The 21,981-nt window shown below is 37.9% G+C and overlaps 1 protein-coding gene and 1 pseudogene across 7 annotated transcripts; both read right to left on the bottom strand.

Annotated features, from left to right (window-relative positions):
* Positions 1 to 333: 333 nt before the first annotated feature.
* Positions 334 to 5,751, bottom strand: LOC145786322 (polycomb group RING finger protein 1-like). 2 transcript variants are annotated; one of them, XM_082597960.1, is made up of 8 exons: positions 5,598 to 5,751; positions 5,125 to 5,270; positions 3,154 to 3,289; positions 2,377 to 2,529; positions 2,091 to 2,242; positions 1,311 to 1,402; positions 539 to 647; positions 334 to 468 (listed from the first exon to the last, which is right to left on the bottom strand). In XM_082597960.1, exons 1-8 carry the CDS (start codon positions 5,740 to 5,742, stop codon positions 427 to 429), a joined length of 975 nt encoding a protein of 324 aa, XP_082454086.1. In that variant the 5' UTR covers positions 5,743 to 5,751; the 3' UTR covers positions 334 to 426. The 2 variants fall into 2 exon arrangements, with proteins under 2 accessions (XP_082454086.1, XP_082454087.1); XM_082597961.1 differs by lacking the exon at positions 2,377 to 2,529.
* An 8,750-nt stretch (positions 5,752 to 14,501) lies between these two features.
* Positions 14,502 to 21,654, bottom strand: LOC145786109 (RNA-binding protein 39 pseudogene; annotated as a pseudogene). Of its 5 annotated transcripts, none has more exons than XR_014291272.1 (8): positions 21,305 to 21,654; positions 20,826 to 20,890; positions 20,434 to 20,486; positions 20,137 to 20,194; positions 17,743 to 17,791; positions 17,255 to 17,298; positions 17,047 to 17,114; positions 14,502 to 16,892 (listed from the first exon to the last, which is right to left on the bottom strand). The product of XR_014291272.1 is annotated as an RNA-binding protein 39 pseudogene, transcript variant X1 (transcript). The 5 variants fall into 5 exon arrangements; XR_014291276.1 differs by having other exon boundaries at positions 14,502 to 15,433; XR_014291274.1 differs by having other exon boundaries at positions 20,145 to 20,194.
* Between the last annotated feature and the right edge of the window lie 327 nt (positions 21,655 to 21,981).

Genomic DNA, 21,981 nt, shown 5'->3' with positions numbered 1-21,981 from the left:
CAGGTTTGTACGAATTTTATGTGTACAAACAATTTTTACTATAAAAGCTGCGTTTAGGCTAAGTGTTGCCCGTGGAGTTTTATCTTCCAACAGAGAAATTGGCAATATTGTAATTCTGAGTGGTTCGTATACAATTAGACAATAAGACATCACTGTGATTTGTGTATGTTTTGCCAAGTTGACATTTCACTTCGTAAATCAACTTTGGTTCTTTGTGTGATCAATGCTCTTGTATATTTTGCGAAAAAATCAACAGTGTATTGACCATAACCAAGTGCAATTGTTCACCAGCTGAGACAGGAAATCACATCACTTGAAGCTATAGAATGAATTCAATTGTGTTGTAGTCGAAGGTTGCCTTTCCATCATTGTGCCCACGTCTTGATTTTCATAACGTGATGTGGTAGCATGTATCATCTAACGCTCTCATAAAGGTTTGAGATCGAATGTAAAAAGTGGAATTCCTCTCTGTAAAGATAAATGCTGTTTAGCCTAGCAAGTAGGTGAGAGTTAGGTACAAGACGGCATATAGACGCACCTTTGATTCAAAATTCAGTTCATTCTTGATAACATCTTCGATGGTAAATATGTACGGCAATACGACTCCGCCGGATTTTATTTCGCATTTTGCCAGTGGTTTCGATTTCCTTAAAATGAAATGTTCATCAGAATAGACTGGCTACTTCAAGTGGATGTTCAAATGTCACTTAAAGCCCTCGGGAGAGGTGTAAAAGTATCACAGCTGTTTTATTAATTAAGTTACACAGGTTATTTGATCAATAGGCGTATATTTGATCAACCTCGAACATGGGTTGTAATGTAGCGTGGCTTTCCTTGTTCTTCGATGTTATATCTGTTGTTAGTATAGCAACCCACCCTTAGAATGACCTACTTTCCACATGATAGTCAAAAATATTGCAGTTATATGTCGACACCCACCCAACATCCTTACATGAGTGAAGTGTACGCGTCACAGCAAAGCGGACATGCCGTTTCGCTAATCATAGCAGTGTAGCTAACCAATCCAATCAAACTACATAGCAATAAAATGATTTTCAGCAGCTGAGTGCAGTAAGAGTTGATAGACACAGATGTTTCTTATCGGTATTATACCGTACCACTAATTAATGCCACAGAAGTCTATCTCACCACTATTTACCAGGTAAGAACCTAATTAACTGGTTAAGTTACGACCCACTGAAGGAAATGTTGTCGATGTCATAAGATTAATGTGAACAGCATACCTTTTTATTACCGCAGAAGAAACACTCCTATTTTACACCCTCGTAATAATAAAATACGCAACATACTTGTCTGTTTTCTCAAGTTTTTGAAGAATAAACTGAGCAATATGTGCGACGGTAGCTTGGTCCGACATTCTGATAAACTTGTGAACTAAATCCTGCACACAAAAGATGGAGACATACCGTAATACATATTGAAAGACCAGACCACAATCATATGATGTTAGATATAAAACAATGAAAACTATTAATACTACAAAAAGTGCTCAAGCAAAGCAGAGCGAATTAAATCAAATATAGTTATTACTATCTGAATCCTTAACAGCCTGTTTCACCTACTCAATTGAATAAGAACCTTCTGATGATCCGTGTAGGTGAAACAGGCTGTTAGGATAGTAACAACTATGTTTGATTTGATGTTAAATATATGTTACAATGCTTTGACTTTCATCGCAATGTGATACCATCAGACCTGTATAAACGGTGGCGTGGTCAAATCGCAAGATAACAATTTCTTAACCAGGGTGCAACATACCCCTTACAGTTAACCTTTCTGTGACCCTTTTAAACTCAAGGCATAGTCAAATCTATATGATTGAAACATTATAAAATTATTCTCGAACTTATTCAAAGCGTACAGACTACGTACTACTGTATAACCGTGAATTGAACGCAGACAACAAGCTTTCTATGACAAGGTAGGCTACCAGTATTAGATTTAGGCATACTCGGTACCGGTAGTCTGAACTTCACCATTACAAATGATGCACGTTCACAATAAACAGTTGCAGGCCTCTATCTTCAGACACGTGGTGTTCAATCTATCAGACTTTTAGTCTTCAGTACCTCAGACTTCAAAGTACAGTTATCTTCTCCAACCCATTCCAAACAAATCGTTGTCAAATTATACCGACGAGGCATCCTTATGTAAGTTGACAGTGTTTTGCTTTCGTTTTCCAACATTTCTTGCGCAAATTGATTAAACTTTTCGGCTTCATCTGTGAAAAAAAGAAAGAAAAAAAATGATATAAAATTATAAAGTACAGTATTTTATTTGATCAAAAATTCACAAATGTGAATCAGTATCTTGTTTGGCATTGTAACACATCTAGTAAAATCTCTTAGCCCTTACTAGTAACAGTTCCAGGTAGCAGACTGTTGACAATGTCTTGCAACACAGCATCGGACTTTAATGATGAGACTGGGTTGGCTGTAGGCACCACAGTACTACATATTGGACAGGACTTGTTGATTTGAAAGTGCATCACAATACAACTTTTGCAAACTAAAAACAATAGGAAAATTGTTTCGAAGGTTACATGGTTCCATGCAGTGCTGTGAAATATATCTCATGTTAACCCCACATCTGGAACAACACGGGTGCTATGTGAAAAAAACAAACAATTGTTGCCATTTATATAGAAGCTTTGTATCATTATTGTATATCTTTTTAACTGCAACTTTTTAATACTGAGCACAGTGAATACATTCGTAACTCGACCACAATGAGCAATTGGCGAAGCAGTACATTAAGGCGCGAACAAAACGGCGCGAGACAAAATGGCGCAGAGGCAAAACGGCGCCAAAGTCAATGTATAGAACGATAATACTCTGCAACCATAACGAAAGTTTATGTGTGAATAAGGATTTTTGGAGCTGGTATACAAGTCCCCCCCACCACCCTTGGCAACTCATGACAAAGAGGAATTGACCAAAACATGTGAAAAAAATAAGGAAAACGTTCTGAGCTTGTTACGTTGACTTTGGCGCCGTTTTGTCTGCGCCGTTTTGCCTCTGCGCCGTTTTGTTCGCTCCTTAATGTCGTGGACCGAGCAATTGGATACTGTATATTGACACTGACAAAATATAAATTTTTTATTGTACAAAATTATGCATTCAAAAAACTTACAAGAATGCAAACATTCTGTGATAGTTGTTGCATCACACAAGTATCCACAGCATAGCTTACAGCACAGATATATGTTCAAGTTATTTAAAGGAACCTTTGCAGTCTCCTTGCAAGAGGATGAATTTTCTGCTGCAAACTGCACAAATAATATTAAAAAGTTACTATAATTTTACCAGTAGTACCTCAACCACTAGTGGAAATAAAAACTTTTGCAATAAGACGGATGACGTACGCTAGGGTGATGCAAAAAAACAACACTCAAAAATCTATCGAGAGATACCAAAATAGCCGTCATCCTCAAGTGGTTTATACAGCATTTATAGAAAGAATAAAGCCAGTTGGATACTTTTTAAATTGTAACCCAAACTTGCATAATGCATGCCTTAACTCAGTGGTACTGGTTGCCAAGCTTTTTTGTAATCTCAGTCTCTGTTCATTATTCCCCTTGTCCATGACAGTTCTGGGTCGCGCCTCGGTAAAGGCCCGGGCTCACTCGCAATATATAAAGCATGTATATTGTATATAGGCATAGGCGTCGATTTTTTCTTAGAAGAGAGGAATTCTGGGTGGGCGAGAGTTTTCAAACAGATTTTATTGAATGTGTACGTTCGCAAATTCGCAATGGTTAGTCTTTCTCACAAAGACTGCGTTTAGCGTCGCTGCAGCAATTAAGCTTTAATATGTTTGATGTTTGCTTTCTTGCGCCTTGCTATCTTATGAGCGCTTCTAAACTAAACAAACTTCTTTAATGTTTTCCTTTGCGACCTAGAAAGCTCGTGACCTGTTATCTTTAAAGTGGCGCCTTCGGATTTGCCGCAAAATGTTCGGACAGGTGACTGCTGACGAAGCCTTCCCGAGCCGGAAGCTGATCCGGCAGCATGCTAACGTCAAATGGAGCAGATAGATTTCCATGGCTCATGCTGTCTTCTACAACTACCGGGACATTGCCTGAGACATTGACTTCACCACTGTCCATCTTTGAAGCACTGCTTTCTTCATCAATGTCATCTCTATTCTCTACGTTCATTCGTGCTGGACGTGGCTTCTTCAGCGTTATTATCTCGACGCATTTTGGTAGCTGGTTTTAAGAATGCACGAATAGATATTTGACTTTGCTTCATGTTTAACTTTTCAATAATGAAATGACAACATCGCACGGTGCCCCAATTTATACCTAGCAACAAATTTGTGAGGAAAGATTTGTAAAAAGCGATTGTTTCAGTACGTCTTTAGTTTGTATCGGTTATTTTATTGTCATGTTCATTATGTCATATTCCCTTACGCTGATCCGAAACTGAAGTTTGATTGTAACGTAACGAAAGTGAGAGTTGTAACGAACGAAAAGTGGGCGCCACCCGGCCCACCCTATTTCGACGCCTATGTATATAGGTAGATTTTTGAACAATTAGGAATAATCTTGAGACATTTTTTGTTGTTGATTGTGATTCTTGAATAGCTCACAAAGATGGCAACTTGTAGGGGTAGCAGTTTTTAGCAATATGTATTTCACATTATAAACCGTAAAATATGCTTACGATATCTTGCATCTAACCTTACCCATGGCCACCTGGAGATGCGGCCTGATTTGTCACATTTTGATTACAGCTACTGCTAGTGCTTGACTGACATTTTTTGAGATGTTTTTACTTTTTGCGGTTTCCTAATGACATGAAACTTTTTTGTTGCCTTGGGGAAGCAGTAGCAAATGAGAAAAAGGAAGTTGAAAAACGCAAAATCAGACTGTTATTGAAAATTAACAGTTTGACTAAATCTTCGAAATCAAATTTTCATTGTTTTTCAACATGTGAGGATGTTAAAACCTATTGTGTCATCTGGGGAAAAGAATAAAGAAAGCGTAAAAATCTAATTTTTAGAAAAATTTATTTAAACGTTTGCCCAAAGTTAGAAAAACCTGGAAATTTCTGCAAAATGTGACAAATCAGGCCGTATCTTTATGTGGCCATGCCTTACCTTTGTTTCATTGGCCAAAGGTCGTTCTTTCAATGGCTTCAAAAATAACTTGTAATATCTGTTTGTTCCGGATACTTTAGTATCTAACTGAACTTTTTCAGCTTCCTTCTCAAACTCACAGCTAAAATGTCCATAATCCATTGTCACTAAAAATGCAACCAATTAAAAATGGGGTACAGTCTTCTATCTGATTTTGTTTATTAAATTTATAACCTATTTGATGAGTTTGCACACAATACACAGGCTAGTATTTCTTTCTTTGAAAATACAACTAAAATTGTATTTATGCCAATTCATACCGATGCTAATCACACATCATTTACTTATAAATAATTCAAAGAAAAATATATGCATCAGTATGCTAGAATTCATGCAAGCATAATTTAAAGCAACCAATATTAAAGCAAAATTTTCCTCATATAAATACATGCTATAGTTTAACTTTAATTCAGTCTAGTCTAGTGGACACTTACTAAAATTGTGAGATGTCATTCTTGAAAGGAAGCCACGATATGCTATGAAAACTTGACTTTTACTAAAATACCGTCCATTCTCACTTTGTTTTGAATAATGACTCAAAAATTCAGCCATTAAATTAGAGGGTTTTTGCAAAGACATTTTGAGCAATCCTGTAAGCTGGTGTTGCAATCAACAAAACTAAAAAAATATAGTAACAGCGTGTGATGTACAATCAAGTAGTCTACGAATATACTCCACTGTACATATAATAAAAAAAAGTTTGGAAATAGCCTTCTTCAGTTAATTTATCAACACCGGGGAATTTGTCAGTACTCAGTATTAGTTCAAAGTCTCGAGCATGCAAACTGCAATAATAGTTTCGAAAACACAAAGTTCTCAGTCTAAAGAAAATATTTCCATTATTGTTCAATTCACTGTGTTGGGTAGTGTATACTGTATATAGGCACTAGGCAGACTATGCATAATATAGCAATTTTTCATAGACAGTTATTGCAGCTGGGTCACTTTATTAAGCAGGCAAGGCAGCTTTACAATCACTCACCAGCCACCACCATGCCATTATTGTAAATTTTATCAAAACATTGCACGAGTTGTTACATAAATTAACGAGCAGGCCATATAGTCTAACTAAATTATTTTTGTTGTAGCTGTAGATTGCAATAAGCATAGCCAAAAGCTAGTTGGTCAAAAAATGCACTTGTTGACATAAGCAGATTGTAAAAATTGTTGAATTTATGGATGAATTCAAGCAGTTTTCAAAGCCACTGGTGCCAAATAATACATCAAAAATATATTGTATTTTTTTGTGGTAACTAACTGTAAGAGTGATAACTAACTCCTAACTGTGGTAACTAACTCGGACTACCAGCAGCCAAATTCTAAACTTAAGATAATTGAGAATAAACTATAGGCAGTGGCTATTTGACCGGCGCCAGTCTTTGAATCTGAAACACTAATTGACCGGTCATGACGTCACTATATAGGCATGTTTTTCTTTTTCAAAGCAAAAGACGAGAAGAGTGCCTATATAAGTTCTAAATTCGGCAGCTATGTTCAACTGATTCTGTGGCGCATAGGATACGTATTGGGCTGGTGCTCCAGAGGGAATGAGTTCGATACTACTTTTCGATACTTTTTTTAATTTTTAACTAAATTTTGACCCGAAGTGACTCAATCGTTAGGCTTCTGCATTTTTGAGGTCAATTTTTAATTTGAGTAGCCTACAGCCCAATTTTTTATGTCTTTTCAAATATGAGTAATAAAGTTAGAGTTTTTAATTTTCTTGAATTTAAGAATTTCTCTGGATAATTTTCCGTTCGTCATAAGTAGATGTGACCGTGTTTGCCGGACGACGCAAAAATGTAATGACGAACGGAAAATTATGACAAACAGAAAATTACCCAGAGAAATTCTCAAATTCCAGAAAATTAAAAGCTCTAACTGTTTTACTTAATTTTATTTTTTAATTTTCTTGAGTTTAAGAATTTCTCTGGATAATTTTCCGTTTGTCATAAAAGGATGTGACCGTGTTTGCCGAACGACGCAAAAATGTAATGTGTCGTTCGGCAAACACAGTCATATTCTCTTATGACGAACGGAAAATTAACCACAAAAATGCAGCAGCCTAACGATTAAGTCAATTCGGGTCAAAGTTTAGTTAAAATTAAAAATAAAAGGACGCTTCCGCATAGTATCGAACTCATTAGCTCTGGAGCACCAGCCGGAGACTTATCCTACGCGCCACAGAATCAGTTGAACATAACTGCCGAATTTAGATCTTATATAGGCACTCTTCTCGTCTTTTGCTTTGAAAGAGAAAAAGAAAAAAATGCCTATATAGTGACGTCATGACCGGTCAAATAGTGTTTCAGATTCAAAGACCGGCGCCGGTCAAATAGCCACTGCCCAAACTATATTATATGTATATATAAAGACTGTTAATCAGTATAACATTTTCAATAGACTATTATAGATAAATTTTCTCATACAAAATCTAGAAAATAGTAGCCTATCTAAAGTACAGTACCATAATAGACTAGACGGTACAGTAGGTTCGCAAATGCTGCTTTTGGCCCTTGCCTTGACAGAGATACTTACACAAATTAATCAACTCACTAAACACGAAGAAAAATCAAGGCAATGAATTTTTATATTTTGTTTGTGTTAAACTTTTATTTTAGAATTGTTTTTCTGAATTGTAGCAACTTTTTGTGCTAATTTTGTTAGCGCTTTGAAAAATCCATGTGAAGCTATTCTTCACGGTTGACTAACTTATGTTTTTAATCTCCAAATAAAGCGTTGCCAGATGTCCACATGGTAATTTCACAAACATTTCTTGCACTCGACTTAAAATTTCTTTGTCTTGCTTCCTAATGTTCTTATCTTTTGTTATATTAGAATATTCTAAGTTAAAGTTGAACACTGGTACTGTACCATAAATATCAAACATACACAAAGATATGTTTCTCGGCAACCGATTGTAGCAAGAACTGACAGCGATAGACACATTCTTGCTACAATCGGCTACGAGACATATTGTTTGTAACGTTTGGCTTCAGTCACCGCAGCTGGCGCGAGAAACTAAATTAGTCTCGCGCTTGCCTCCAGATAATTTCAAATCGCTTTTGTTGGAGTAATGCGATAGATGAAATGTATCGTGAATATCAAGCAATGAATAATATAACAACGTTTGATGTTTTATTGAGGAAAAACATGTTTTCGTTTATCAACCGTTGTATACACTAAATTTGGGGCGAAAGGGGCCATGCCCCCCCCCCAATTTTAAAGTTTGGATTCCGAAGTTGAACCCTTTGTTGAAAATATAATATAATTTGTATAAATTTATAACGTTTTCCAAGACATCTGGCTATTAACACCCCCAAGGACTTGTTTTAGACACACAGAAAGACACCAATAAATTTTGCAAATCGTAAATCGCGCAAAGTTTACGCGATTTACGCTTCTTTTAACTAATCTGTGGAAGCAATTTCAAAATCGCTTAGCCTACTCTGTTGGGTTTTTGTGCAGCTGAGTTTTTTGTGTTCTCTAATTTTAGCCGCAGTTTTTGCCCGTTTGTGTGTAACAGCTACCTTTAACAAGTTAATAGCTGTTTATCTGCTAATAAATTTCACACAAATATTACCCTAAAAGTGTTTCCAGAAAGCGCTATAATCCATTATTTGAGTGTAATTTTGCAAAAATTTCCCGGGAGGCATGCCCCCGGACCCCCCTAGAATACGCGTGCCTTCGGCACGCTCTAACCTTCCACCAGATTTGTTGCTTCCCTTGCTTAACCCACCAGGATACGCCACTGCACATCAGGTTGCGATGTCTTAAATTAAACACTTTGTCGTTGTCTTCAATTCATTTGTCCCCCCCCCCCCAATTTTTTTTCTGGCTACGCCACTGAAGTAGCCTATATTATATAGTGGCTCTGGTTGTAGAGCGAAATGCATATGTCATAAATAGGGCTCTAGGCTACTGATTCTCCATGCATTTTCAATAATAAAATACTAATAAGCTATGTTAGCGCTTAAAGTTCTTGACCAAAATTCCACTCGCCACCTAGCTCAAAAGTGATTCATTACACTTGAAATTACTAACTGGTCCGAAATTGTCAGAAATATTCAGTAGTCAAGCACTTGGGGCTGATAAAAAAAAATTATTCTCCTAATGCAGGCTATAATAATGTTCGTTGTTGTTTGAGCAATCTGAACTCCTTCCCAGACTATGAGGTTGAGAGCTCTTGAATCGCGATCAACTGCCTGGTTTTTTAAAGGACCGAACGCAATTCACACAGCCCGTAGGATATCTTCTACCCCGACACTGAGAGCAGAATGCTCAGGGGTTGTTTTAAAAGATTTTTGGTATGACCCGATGTGGAATCAAATCTACATCGACCGAAGCAGAGGCGAGCATTAAAATCACCAGGCCCTTTGTTGCTATTGTTACAAAATTTAAAAGCTTGAAAAATTGTTTCATCTTTTTGGATAATAGCCTATATAGGCATAGCCTAAGTACGCAACAAAAGTTACGAATAAAAAACAAATTGATTTGTTTGATTCAGCCCATGAGTAGCCTGCTTTGCTGTTTCCTTAACTTTTTTCAATGTGGAAAGATCAGCTTTGGCGAGATAATAAAATTACTTACAAGCAATATAATTGAAATCGTACACAGCCATTGGGACGCTGGAAACGGATTCAACGGAAACGGATTCATTGCAAATGAAGAAATGCGTGATTTTTATCGGTTCCCTAAAAAACCTACACGGTTCTGCAATGTTTGAATTATTCTATCCATTTGTCAGAGAGAACACTTTGATTTCGTCTGTTGCGAGAATAGTATGGTATACAATTAAGTTATAAATAGCCTACGGTAGGCTACTAATAAAATAGCACCAAAGCAATCTAGATAGGCTACCACAACAGACAGAATGCAGTGAAAGACTATATCAATCATTTATCTAAGACATATATCAAGACATTATCCACCATTTGGTGTCACTGGGCAAGAAACTCACATCCCGCGCTGCGCTACTCAAGCGCCTGGCAGGCTCTAGCTGGGGGGCAAGGGCTGACACTTTGCGTATAGCAGCCTTAGCCCTTGTCTACTCTTCAGCAGAGTACTGCGCACCTGTTTGGTGCCGCAGTGCTCACTGCCATAACGTCGACACTGCCATAAACAGCGCCCTGCGCACAGTGACCGGATGCCTGCGTCCCACACCATTGGACAATCTCCCTATTCTCGCTGGCATCCAACCCTCTGAGCTTCGTCGCGAAGAAGCCATTCTGTCCCTCGGTCGACGGGCACTGGAGCCTAACCACCTTCTCCACCACAAGATCTTTGCTCTCCCAAACGAGCACCCCCGTCGACTGAAATCAAGACAACCATTCGTGCCAGCTGCTCAACTTCTTATCAACGAAGCTGATGTACAAGACATCTCTGCGGCTGCTTGGGCGGACCATAAATGGAGTTCTGAATGGAAGTCAACCGCCACCAGACTTTATTCGTTCATCCCCGACGCCGACACACGCCCCATCGGTATCGGTCTAACACTACCAAGACAGGCATGGGTGCGCCTTAACCGTCTCCGTACGGGCGTCGGGCTTTTCCGCTCAACCATGCATCAATGGGGAATGGCCTCTTCCTCCTCCCGTAAATGTGGTGCCGAGGAACAGACCGCAGACCACATCATCAATGACTGCTCCATCTTCAAGCCACCTAACGGAGTGGAAGGTCTGCGTGTCATGGATGATGAAACCAAAGACTGGCTGCTCTCTGGTAGCCTTCCAGTGAAGTCCGGGAACATCGTGAATCTGGGGTGGTAAAAGGATAGACCCTCGGCCCCCGAACAGACGCTTACACGACGACGACGAGTCATTTCATTTGCCATCATTTTAGAAAAAAACGGATGTATCAATTTTAAGGCGCCTTTACACAGTATAGATCGAACAGTTTAACATCATAAATGCTAACATTTTTCTCTATTTGTGAATGACATTTGAGCATTTTCGATTGTCCTCTGAAAACGCTTCATTTTTTTTTTTTTGAGAAAAAAGGACATATGGTAGCCCTAACTTACGAAAGAGGTGCACGAACATGGGGAGATGATGTAAAACAGTGGGCCGACTTGTTAACGGCAGTTAACCTTCGGCTCGGAAAAACCACACGATGATGATTTACCACTGAGGGTAAATTGCAGCTTAGATTTCGTGCAAATGGAGCGCGTCTTCACTAGACATTGTAAAACTGACGGGTTGTGAGATAGTTAACTTGCAAAGTCAAAACTAACTGGATACCAAATTGCGTTTTAAAACTGAGCGTTGTTGCAACGCTGCCAACAAATGCTTTACAAAAAAGAAAACAGCCTACTGCACTGTCTTGATTACCTACGGTCCTACGCCGTTCTTTGCCGAAATGTATGCGAAAACATAAAAGCAGCAGTGCTGATTAATCCAAAGTCGTTTCAAGATTTTGCGACCGTGCCATATTTTATACTAATAGTCCTATTTTGGTGTATCAAGCACGTTATAGCGTTCGCGTTTTTTCCTTTCTATTTTTTTTTCTAGACCTCTGCTATGTTTGGCATACCAGTGCAATGCTTTTCGTTGTGATGGTCGGAAATAAAAACTGAAAGCATGGGATTGGGAACAGAAGCTCTTTCTAATGACATCTGAATCTATGTTATAACCACTCTCAAAACAGGCGGAAATCTTTTCACGGACAGCATCAAGAAGCTATAAAAGTCAGCAAGCGTTTGGTCTCATCATCGAACAAATGCGGGTCATCTACTTGGTTCGAAAGACTGGATATGATGCAATCGATAATGATATGGCCACGATTCCTTCTTCATAATTAGGAAGGAAATGCTACTCGTCATGGGTTTACCCAATACCCACATGTGTGGGGACAAACCGAATTTGGATGATAATTGGTGCACAGCTGAATGGAATAACACAATTAACCCAACGCCATTGCAAAATTGTTGCGACACAATCGTGACTGTCTCGGTAGACAAGCGGTGCGAGGGATGAAGGAATCGGATCTGGTTCTATCAATCACTGGGTTGAAATGAATCTCCACTTGTGGTCAGTCCGCCTAACTACTAAGGTGTCCCACTTTTAGGCGACTTTTCAGGAAAATTAGGTTCGGGTCAAATTCTGAATGAATTTTCGTCACTGATTTCAAAAATGACATTATTTTTTCATTATGACGTTATCTTGATGTGCCAGCTAGCGGATTTTTGCTATTTTGGCCTTACCACGAATATGGCAAGAGCTAGAGACTTGTGCCAAAATGACCGGAAGGGACGACTTCCTATTTGTTGTCAATACAATATGAAACGCTAACTGCAACAGAAAAGAAGTTATTTTGAAAAAACATGTTTTTGCTCATTTTGGACAAAAATATGAGAAACACGGCAATTTTGCTACTGTTACGCTTTTACTTCGGTTGTTAAGTTGCTGTGCTGCGCCACATTGTTTAACAATTAAGTACAGTGGTAGTTAGTCTAGCATATTGTATTTGCAATTGATTATATACCTCAGCATTGATTTTTACATGCATATTGCAATTACTAATAGCTACTAGCTAACTTTAAACCTTTGATCATTTCGTTCAAAGATCTATCAAACAAAACCACCATTCAACAACACAACACAGTTCAATGGGATTATTTATCGCACCATACTGTGCAAAGCAGCACAAATGCGTAAGTCTGTTTTGGCCAACCAAATCATCTTGGTCATCTCGAATCAAGCCGTTCACAACCCGTTTCAGTCTGCCAATAAAGCGCTCTGTTCCTCGATTGTTGTTGATGATACGTAAAAACACTGATGCAGATGAAAAACATGCAATGCGTGGAGCCATCTTACTTTCTTCGGAGAAAAAAATCACTTAAGTTGTCACGCTTCAAAAGCGTCTGCTCGATATCAACGTTTCTTGGAAAACTTTTCTATCTTGCCGCATCAGCAGCAAAAGGCGGAGCTTCAGCGTGGAGAACTTAAAGCAACGTTTTTAGGGCTCAACCATTGGGATGCATGCTTAACGAAATGTTTCAGAACAGCATTGAATCTGGTTCATCCACAGATTTATGTGCAAGTAATAAATCTCTTGTAAGCAGTACCAATTGAGGGACCTTCAGCAGCGGAAGGTTTAAGATGGACGACTAAAAATGCTGGCAAATAAACACAAACAATAAAAGAAACCATACGTTGAAGTTTACGGATATCTTGAGGCCCAACACAATACCCAAAAATCAGCAATCTTAAGTAAAACCATAAGATCTTGGCTTTTAAATGATTTGCGGCTATAGCTGTGATGAAACTTTACAATATTGTCGGATTTTCAGATGTTGGGGCTTAAGTTTTGATATTTTCTTAACTATTTTCATCAAACCACCATCTTCGTATGCATTAGGGCCTTTCACTTTGCCTTCCAAAAAGCTTTTTGTGTGTGTAAAATAAATCTCATTTACATGGAAGAGACATTCAAGAGTGTGTACCACTACTACTACCACTGTACTTAATTGCTAAACAAGGTGGAGCAACTTAACAATCGAAATAAAGGTAGCCACTTTAACAAGTCGAAATTCTGCCACTGAAATTGACTACAATGCAACCGCCAACCAATCAGAACGTGTTATAAGAGGCTACCGTCCAATTGTGACCCTTCTAGCACTCATCCAGAGAGTTAATGCTTGTTTTGAACTTTATTTGGTAATTACAGAAGAAAAAGAGCAATAGCAGTAGTGAGAATCGAACACGCGTCAATGAAATGACTACTTTCTAGCCCTAACCTTAACCCCTAAGCCAACCAGCTGACAAAAAAATCCATCACTTAATTTGCTTTCTATCATCTTCTTTTTGCCATTTTTTACGTCACTTAAACCGTAGCTTATGATTGGTTGGTGGTTTCATTCTAGTCAATTTCAGTGGCAGAATTTCGACTTGTTAAAGTGGCTACCCGAAATAAAAGCATCACTGTAGCAAAATTGCCGTGTTTCTCATTTTTTTTGTCCAAAAATGAGCAAAAACATATTTTTTCAAAATAACTCCTTTTCTGTTGCAGTTAGCGTTTCATATTGTATTGACAACAAATAGGAAATCGTCCCTTCCGGTCATTTTGGCACAAGTTCCAAGTCTCTAGCTCTTACCATATTCGTGATAAGGCCAAAATAGCAAAAATTCGCTAGCTGGCACATCAAGATGACGTCATAATGAAAAAATAATGTCATTTTTGAAATCAGTGACGAAAATCCATTCAGAATTTGACCCGAACCTAATTTTCCTGAAAAGTCGCCTAAAAGTGGGACACCCTACTAACTACCCTTAGAGAATGAGAAAGTGCTTTGTAAATTAGCTTTTCTGTCGGTCGTTGACAAGTGATTCACATCAGTACAAAGTTCTAGACGTGTGTTTTTAACATAATGTAGGTTTTAAGAACAATTTTGCAGCCGACTCCGTAAGAAAACTTTGAACACAAAAACAAAATTTTCATAAAAGCAAAGAACGGAATATCATTCACCAGACCAGCATAAAAGTTATCGGAGGTGATACAGCAGATACCGATATTCGTATGCCCATGACTATCGAAGACACATCTGATTACGAAAGACACAGTTGGAAACATCACAAAGTTGTTTCATTGAAAACAACCCAGACAGCAATATTTGGTTGTTTTGAAATTTAGTCGAGTTACTACGTCTTCCCAAAGCGATTACTTTACAACTGCAGTATAATAAAGGTGTGACAATAAAATAACAACTAGCATATCACAATTAAATCGTTTTGTATGCATTAACATTACGGTGAATACATCATTGACTTCGGGCAGAAGCATTTACCTGAACCCAACAGAACTGTAGAAATTCAACTTTTATAAAATTTATGAACACGTTTCTTCTGATATTGTTGGAATTTTGTACTTCCACAAATACACATCAACTTTACGATGCTAGACATTCAAAGTAATTATTAATTATTGCTGTTTCAATTACATTACATTTTTTTATAAACAATAAACAAAAAACATCGCTAGGGCAGTTAAAAAATTTGAAGACGAAAGAGCTTGTATAGGTGCTGACCACAATTATTTCAAAGTACAGTGTACTGCTGTACTATGTCTTAACCAATATTTCTTAAGAAGTTTTGTTGAGTAATGTTATCAGTTCTCCCGCCTTCACACAGTTTTTGATTTGTGGGTTATCGCCGTTGCGACCATTTGACTTCATACAAGTATTCAGCGCCACTTTGTACAAAGTCATAAAAAAAGTGCAGGCATCAAGTCTATCGGTTAGTTGGCTTTAACCCTTGCGTTGCGTAAACAGCATCTGGAAATAAGGAATGATAGTTTACAACAGGAACATATGCGGCTGTTATCATGTTTCCGGCAAAGTAGCGGCCATGTAGTGCCGCTACAGATTTTGCAGCTCCGTCAAGGCTGTCACACTTAACGTATACATTGCCCTGGGATTGCTTATCAACATACACATGAAGAACTTTGCCATGTTGTTGGCATTCATCAATAACATCATCACGAATTTCGACATCCCATCCAGTACCACTTTCATTAGCAGGGTCAAACATGTTTGATAACTGAAAGCATGTGGTGGTAATCGGTGGTGCTGCAGCTCCATTAGAAACAGCGCCACCACCACTTTGTGGGAGCCCCAGACCCATTGACTGGCCAAGTACCATGGCTTGATGGGCAGCAGTTGGTACTTCCAGTCCAGTGCCTTCTGCAAGCTTTGCCATGAGTTGTAACCTTCCAGTTGTTCCAAGATCAATGCCTGCTCTCTCAACAGCGTCGTTGTCAAGAAACGAAGGGGCAGCTGGAAAGCCAGCGAGCAATCCTAGTTCAGCAGCTGGTCCAACAGCATTAAGCTTGATTGATCGTCCAGCAATTTCAAATCCGTTCAACTGACTAAGCGCTTTCTTCGCAGATTCAGCTTCAAAAAACGTAATAAATCCATATCCTTTCGATACACCAGTATCAGAATCTTTAATAATTTGTACTTGCTCTACCCTTCCAAAAGGAGTAAAAATATCCTTGAGCATACCTTCTGTTATGTTTTCGTGCAACGATCCAACATATAGCTTGGTTGGGCCTTGTGCTGCTTTTTGCAACGTCATCTGAGCAGCAGCAACTTTATTTTTTTCAGATTGTGTGGGTTGCACAACGATTGGAACACCAAGGAGTTTTTGCCCAGCCAATCCCAATGCCAAAGGAATAGACTCTATGTCTTTGAATTCAACGTAAGCAATGCCTTTGGATCTTTTAGAGTGCTTGTCTTGAATTAATCTTACTTCTCGTACTTTTCCTACAGCAGAGAAGAATTCTTCCAGATCTCGTGATCTTATTCTCTGTGCTAACTGCATGCAAAACACCGTTCTTGCATCTCTGTCAGGTGGACTTGGTGATCGAGGTTTAGGAGGTGGTGTTGGTGATTTAGGTTTTTGAACTGCACTGCGGCTTCTCCGGGGGCTCCTGCTTCGAGATCTTCGACGACGCCTACTGCTTGATCTGGAGCGACTTCGCCTACTGCGTGATTTGGAGTGACTTCGCCTGCGATCTCCGTGGTGACGGTGACGTCGATCTCGACTACGAGATCGTGAACGTCTGTGATGTCTTCCTTTACTTCTACTCCTACTTCTTCTTCTTGAAGACTTTTTTTCACTTTTGCTTCTTTCCTCAGATTTTTTTGTGTCATTTTGAAATGGGGCTTCCAGCATTGCTTCAACATCCAGATCGTCAGCCATTTTTTAAATTCAGGTGGATTACGAAACGTTCTATGTCAAAGAGAAATGTTTATGACAGTCTTAATCTTCAAGTGGAATCAGATATTCTAACCAAAAGGTTATTCAGTATTTATTATAAAACCCTGATATAATGAAAAAATTGTTACAGTAAATAATGAAGTTATGAAATAATGTTGTAACTTACGATAGGTGCGGACACGTAGAAAGCAATAAACTGAACTGGGCGTGGTGGATCCCTGTACCACCTATATCCTAGTCACAAATACAAAACACTTGTGGTTATTTTTTCTGGGCCATGTATGTTTAAAATTTAAAGCAGTGATATTATGAGCATGTTATCAATTAACTATTATGCAGTAGAACATAAGGCTTTGTTTGAACAATTTGTATACCTTTTCCCTTCATGTAGAGAAACCATATAATCTCAGCAAGCATTCTGCAATTAAGAGAATGTTAAGTATCATTTTCTACATACTGCACTATGGCAATGTTTTCGCCTCGAAATTTTCATGCTTATTTAACAATTGCCAGTGGTATAATTCAATCTCTTTTATATATAAAAATGGTGATAACAATAAATCCATCAAGTGTATTGCTGGATAGCAATACGAGTATGAACAAATTTGACAAAGGATTAAAAAATCCGAAAATTCTGAGTGTTATGGCATACATCTTTAGAGCTTTTAGTATTATACTGTGAGTCTTAGAAAATTAAACATTTGCAAGTCGCAACTCCAACATTTGACAAAAAGCAACACACCAGAACCTTGTGCTTATAAGCCCTTTGTGATAATTGTATATTTAACTGTGTTAGGTTTGCACATCCAAATCACAAAAGCAAACCACTGAAAACTTAATACAACTACAGCACTTTGTATACCTTGTGATTTCATGTGGATGTCATCAAAGTAAACACAATCAAGAGCCTTCTGCAATTCATAGAAAAAGAATCAGAATAGATGCATTTAAACGATCATCATTTCTATTTCAAAAGAGCAATTGCAGAAAAAGTGAACACTCCCTTCTTCACAAAGCACTAATAATATGTTGCAATTATGACATGGCTTTGCTTTTTACAAGAAAATTTTTACTTGCAGCATGATGCCACATTTTGTTGTTGGATGTGAAGACCAAGACCAAATTTTAAGAAAGTTGACAAAGTTACATGAATGTTTAACAAAATTTCCACATGTTTCAAAATACAAATATTTTCATTTTTAGTTAAGACAGTAACTGTAGTGGCCAAGAAATTGAAGTGTGAAGACCCATGTCTTATTTCCCATTCCCAAATAAATTTGTTCTGGACAAGTGGTCTACATACAAGTGTAAATTTACAAATGTATTTGCTAAGCACAGAGTCAACTCAAGTCCTGTGATATTTATTTACTGGAATACTGGAAGAATTGAAAATGCAAACACAACTTCTATAAAAGAAGCATTTTACATGCTGTAGTCTGCTTGCCATGCATGGTGAGATTGGTGAGCTGTTTGCCAAAAACAGACATTTCGTTAAAGAGCACAATAATTGTTTGATTGTTAAAATATGATTGCTACTGAGTGATGCATACACATCTTAAGTCAGTGGTTCCCAACCTTTTTGTTGTCACGAACCCCTTTAGACAAATTATTAATTCTGCGGACCTCTACCTAAATTTTGCCTGAAACTCAATTAACATACTGTTGACTAAGTTATTGTAATAATTATGCTACTCAACTACTGTACTGTGTCATATTGCATTGCTGCTATGACTCCTGCAGCAAATATCAGGTTACACAGTTGCTCAAATAAGAAAATGAATTGTTCAAGAAATGTCAGCAGTATTTGAATATTAAGGTGACCCAAAATGCCATGCCGATTGCCGAACCTTTCTTAACGTAGCCTAAGCAAATTTAATGAGGGCTGTTGTTGCCTTTCCTGAACTAAACGACTGAACTGTGGTTGAGTTTTTGACAATGCAACATGCATGTCATCTTTAACGTCCAGACAATTTCGATAATTAGTTTTTATTGTAACAAGAGCTGAGAATCCTGCCTCGCAAAGGTAAGTGGTTATGAATGGTAACAAAACAATAATCGCTTGCTTTGCCAAACTTGTATGCGTTGTGGTAGATGTAGTTTAAGGTCAATGCACACGCTGTAGGCAGCAGCATAGATTTATTTTAATGCATATTGCATACCGTTACAGTTTATTCTCGCGAGCTTGACACATTTGCATTTAAAGAGAAAAATGAAAGTAAAAAGATCGCTTTTTGTTTTTTTCCAAAATTCATCAAGGTAATCATGGACCCCTAAATGCTTTCTTACGGACCCCAGGTTGGGAACCACTGTCTTTAGTAATATAATGGCTATATTTATGACACCAGTTGCAACCAAAAAGCATTGTTTTATGGCAAGTGTTGCTAGGTTTAGGGCTTTGTTCTCAGCCAGGACTTATAATTTTTTTAAATCACAACCATTTGTCTTTGACAGAGCTAAACTTTCCTTAATTTAGGGCAGAATACTTTACGGTATCTGACAACAGCTGTGCCATAGATATAGCCACATTCTTTGAATTAACTTATCATTGATTGATTAAATCTTTGTCCTTGGACTGAGAAAGCATCTTTGTGAGCTCAATCCTAGCAGTTTGACATACTTGTAGAATGTAGAGGGTTTGAATCACTGACACAGGACCGGTCAGCAAGATTAACATAGTGTGAAGTCTGTGCTAACACGTTGTTTGTAAATAGTTTTGTTCACTAGATACCACTGAATGGAGAGCCATCCTTGAATGTGGGAACTAGTGTACAAGTCTTCACCCTCATCAAAATGCCATGTCATAGGTTGGAATGGACCAAAAAGTATAGAGCTAAGTACAGTAGCTGTTTCGTGCCTTGACTATTTTACCTTTGCTTTATTACAGTATTTTCTAACCCCAACAAAAACCCTCACCTAACCCTGAAGGTTAGGATTAAAAAGTAGAAAGCAAAGGGAAACTAGTAAAGGCATAACCAACTTGAATGCTGTTTACACACTTTACCCTGTATGTTTTGATCGAATCCAGTTTTTGACGTATATTTATTATTCATGTCAAAACATTTATGACCAGGGTGGAGACTTGTACACCAGCTCCAAAATGTTTTGTTAATGTTTCTGTATTTCCGCTTTTCACTGTTGCCTGTTTCTTTCAACAATTCAAAGATCAATTATACCATATGAACTGGCCAGATTGGTGCTATAAACATAGTTGGAAAACATTTACAGATAAATAAGTATGGTACGGTAGTGTAATTACTCAAGAACCATGATATCCATTTGAATCTTTTTCCAACTGAACTTCAGTGATGTGAAAACTGCAACATTTAACAGTAAGCTTAACTTTTGTATACTGGCAATATGAATAGTTTTGCATAAAACAGGTAGCCTAAAACCAGGCTAATACTTTAATGATACATTATAACTTCATTAAAAAAAGGTTGGCTTGTAAGCTATAGATGCACTTTTAAGTTTACTTTTTTTACGCCTAGCATAAAAAAAGATTTATACAATGATAGTTTGATGTGTCTGTTATTTTACCCACAAATGTTCGTACCATCACTTTAGGAAAGGGAGAGGCTGCTGGAGGAACTTGTTCCATTTTCTTTTCTAGGACAATATAACAGTGACATTAGCCATCATTTGTGATTAGCCTATTTATATAATTTTTAAAAGTATTGCCACTATGTCTAAACACACACCTTGACTTGATATTCAAAAACCACTAAAAAATGGAAATATTATTTTTTTGCACGAAAAACTTGGCACATATCTTTATGTAAACTCGTTTATAACACATAGAAACAAATAGACTATCGTAACGTTATATGCTCCACTCAGGCGCGGATTTATGGGGGGGGCCCGGGCCCCCCCCGAAATTTTGTGAGAAATTGTTGAATGGTTTGATATGCTTCTAAACAGCTGATATTAGTCCCACAGCTGACTTACAACCCCTCCTTTGGCACGCGTGTGACGTCACGAGATTAAGAATGATGCTTTCAGTCTCCATGTCTCTAAAACAAAGTGTGCCTAATTTTAAACAAAACTGCATTAAAAGAGCAAGTTTTGCCAATACCAAACATTCAAACATCTCAGCCAGGAATTAGCAACAAGAAAACATAGAGACTTAGCTTTATTACCGAAAAAATGCCGAAGAAAACATGATCTTATCCTTTTGCTATGCCACCGGACAGCACCATTTTACAGGAATATTTATACCCATATTTTTGTTGAAAATGCTCTCAGAATGCACCAAATTCAAAGTAATTTTTCAAAATTTTCTGGGGGAGGTCCCCCAGACCCCCCGCCGCTGGGTGTCGCCTTTGGCGAATACGCCGTCGGGCTTCGCCCGCCGGCCGTCAAAACCCCCCAAATTCCTGGCTACGCCACTGATTGTTCATAGGCTATCTGTTTTATCTTTTTCTTACTTTTTAATTGATTTTCAAATTTTCTGGCCCCCCCAAAAAAAACTCCTAGATCCGCGCCTGGCTCCACTCATTTTTGTGTTGATGTTCCTGAAACACATTCATATAAATTATCTATTAAAGTACGTATGTTTCATTCAATACAAAGCTCAGCAGTAGCTGCGCTGCAAGAATACTTTTGATTTATCCAATTCCTTTATGCATGAATAAATTGCCAACAAAAACGAACTCAATTTAACAAATAACACCATTCTTCGCAAGCTTTCTTTATGAAAAAAACGTTGGATTTGCGAATTGACTGGTCTGGTCATAATGAATGATTGAATCACGATCACGTGATCTCCATCTTTGCATGGCTGCTCGGAGTCTAAAAATTGCATGACGGGAATGTCTTAAACGTTCAAGCATTTTTTTTTATCTTGACAGAAGGAGAATTTTTTTTTATTTTGTTTATTGTGAGAAAAGGTGAATAGCCAACAGCGTGATGAAAGGTATAACCTAGCACCAAAAAATTAAATTCCTCAACAGACATGAAGCAGCAAAAGACTATATCACTCAATACGGTTTATATTTATACCGTATACTATTTCGCAGCAGACAAAATAAAAGGTTTCTCTCTCTCTCTCAGTCACCGAGTTAGCTGCATCTGTGTCCTTGAGATGGCAAATGTCAAACATCAA

The sequence above is a fragment of the Aplidium turbinatum genome, chromosome 17 (genome assembly GCF_918807975.1).
Source record: "Aplidium turbinatum chromosome 17, kaAplTurb1.1, whole genome shotgun sequence".
Taxonomy (NCBI): domain Eukaryota; kingdom Metazoa; phylum Chordata; class Ascidiacea; order Aplousobranchia; family Polyclinidae; genus Aplidium; species Aplidium turbinatum.
The sequence above is the reverse complement of the archived record's forward strand: the minus strand, read 5'-3'. Positions and strand labels throughout refer to the sequence as shown.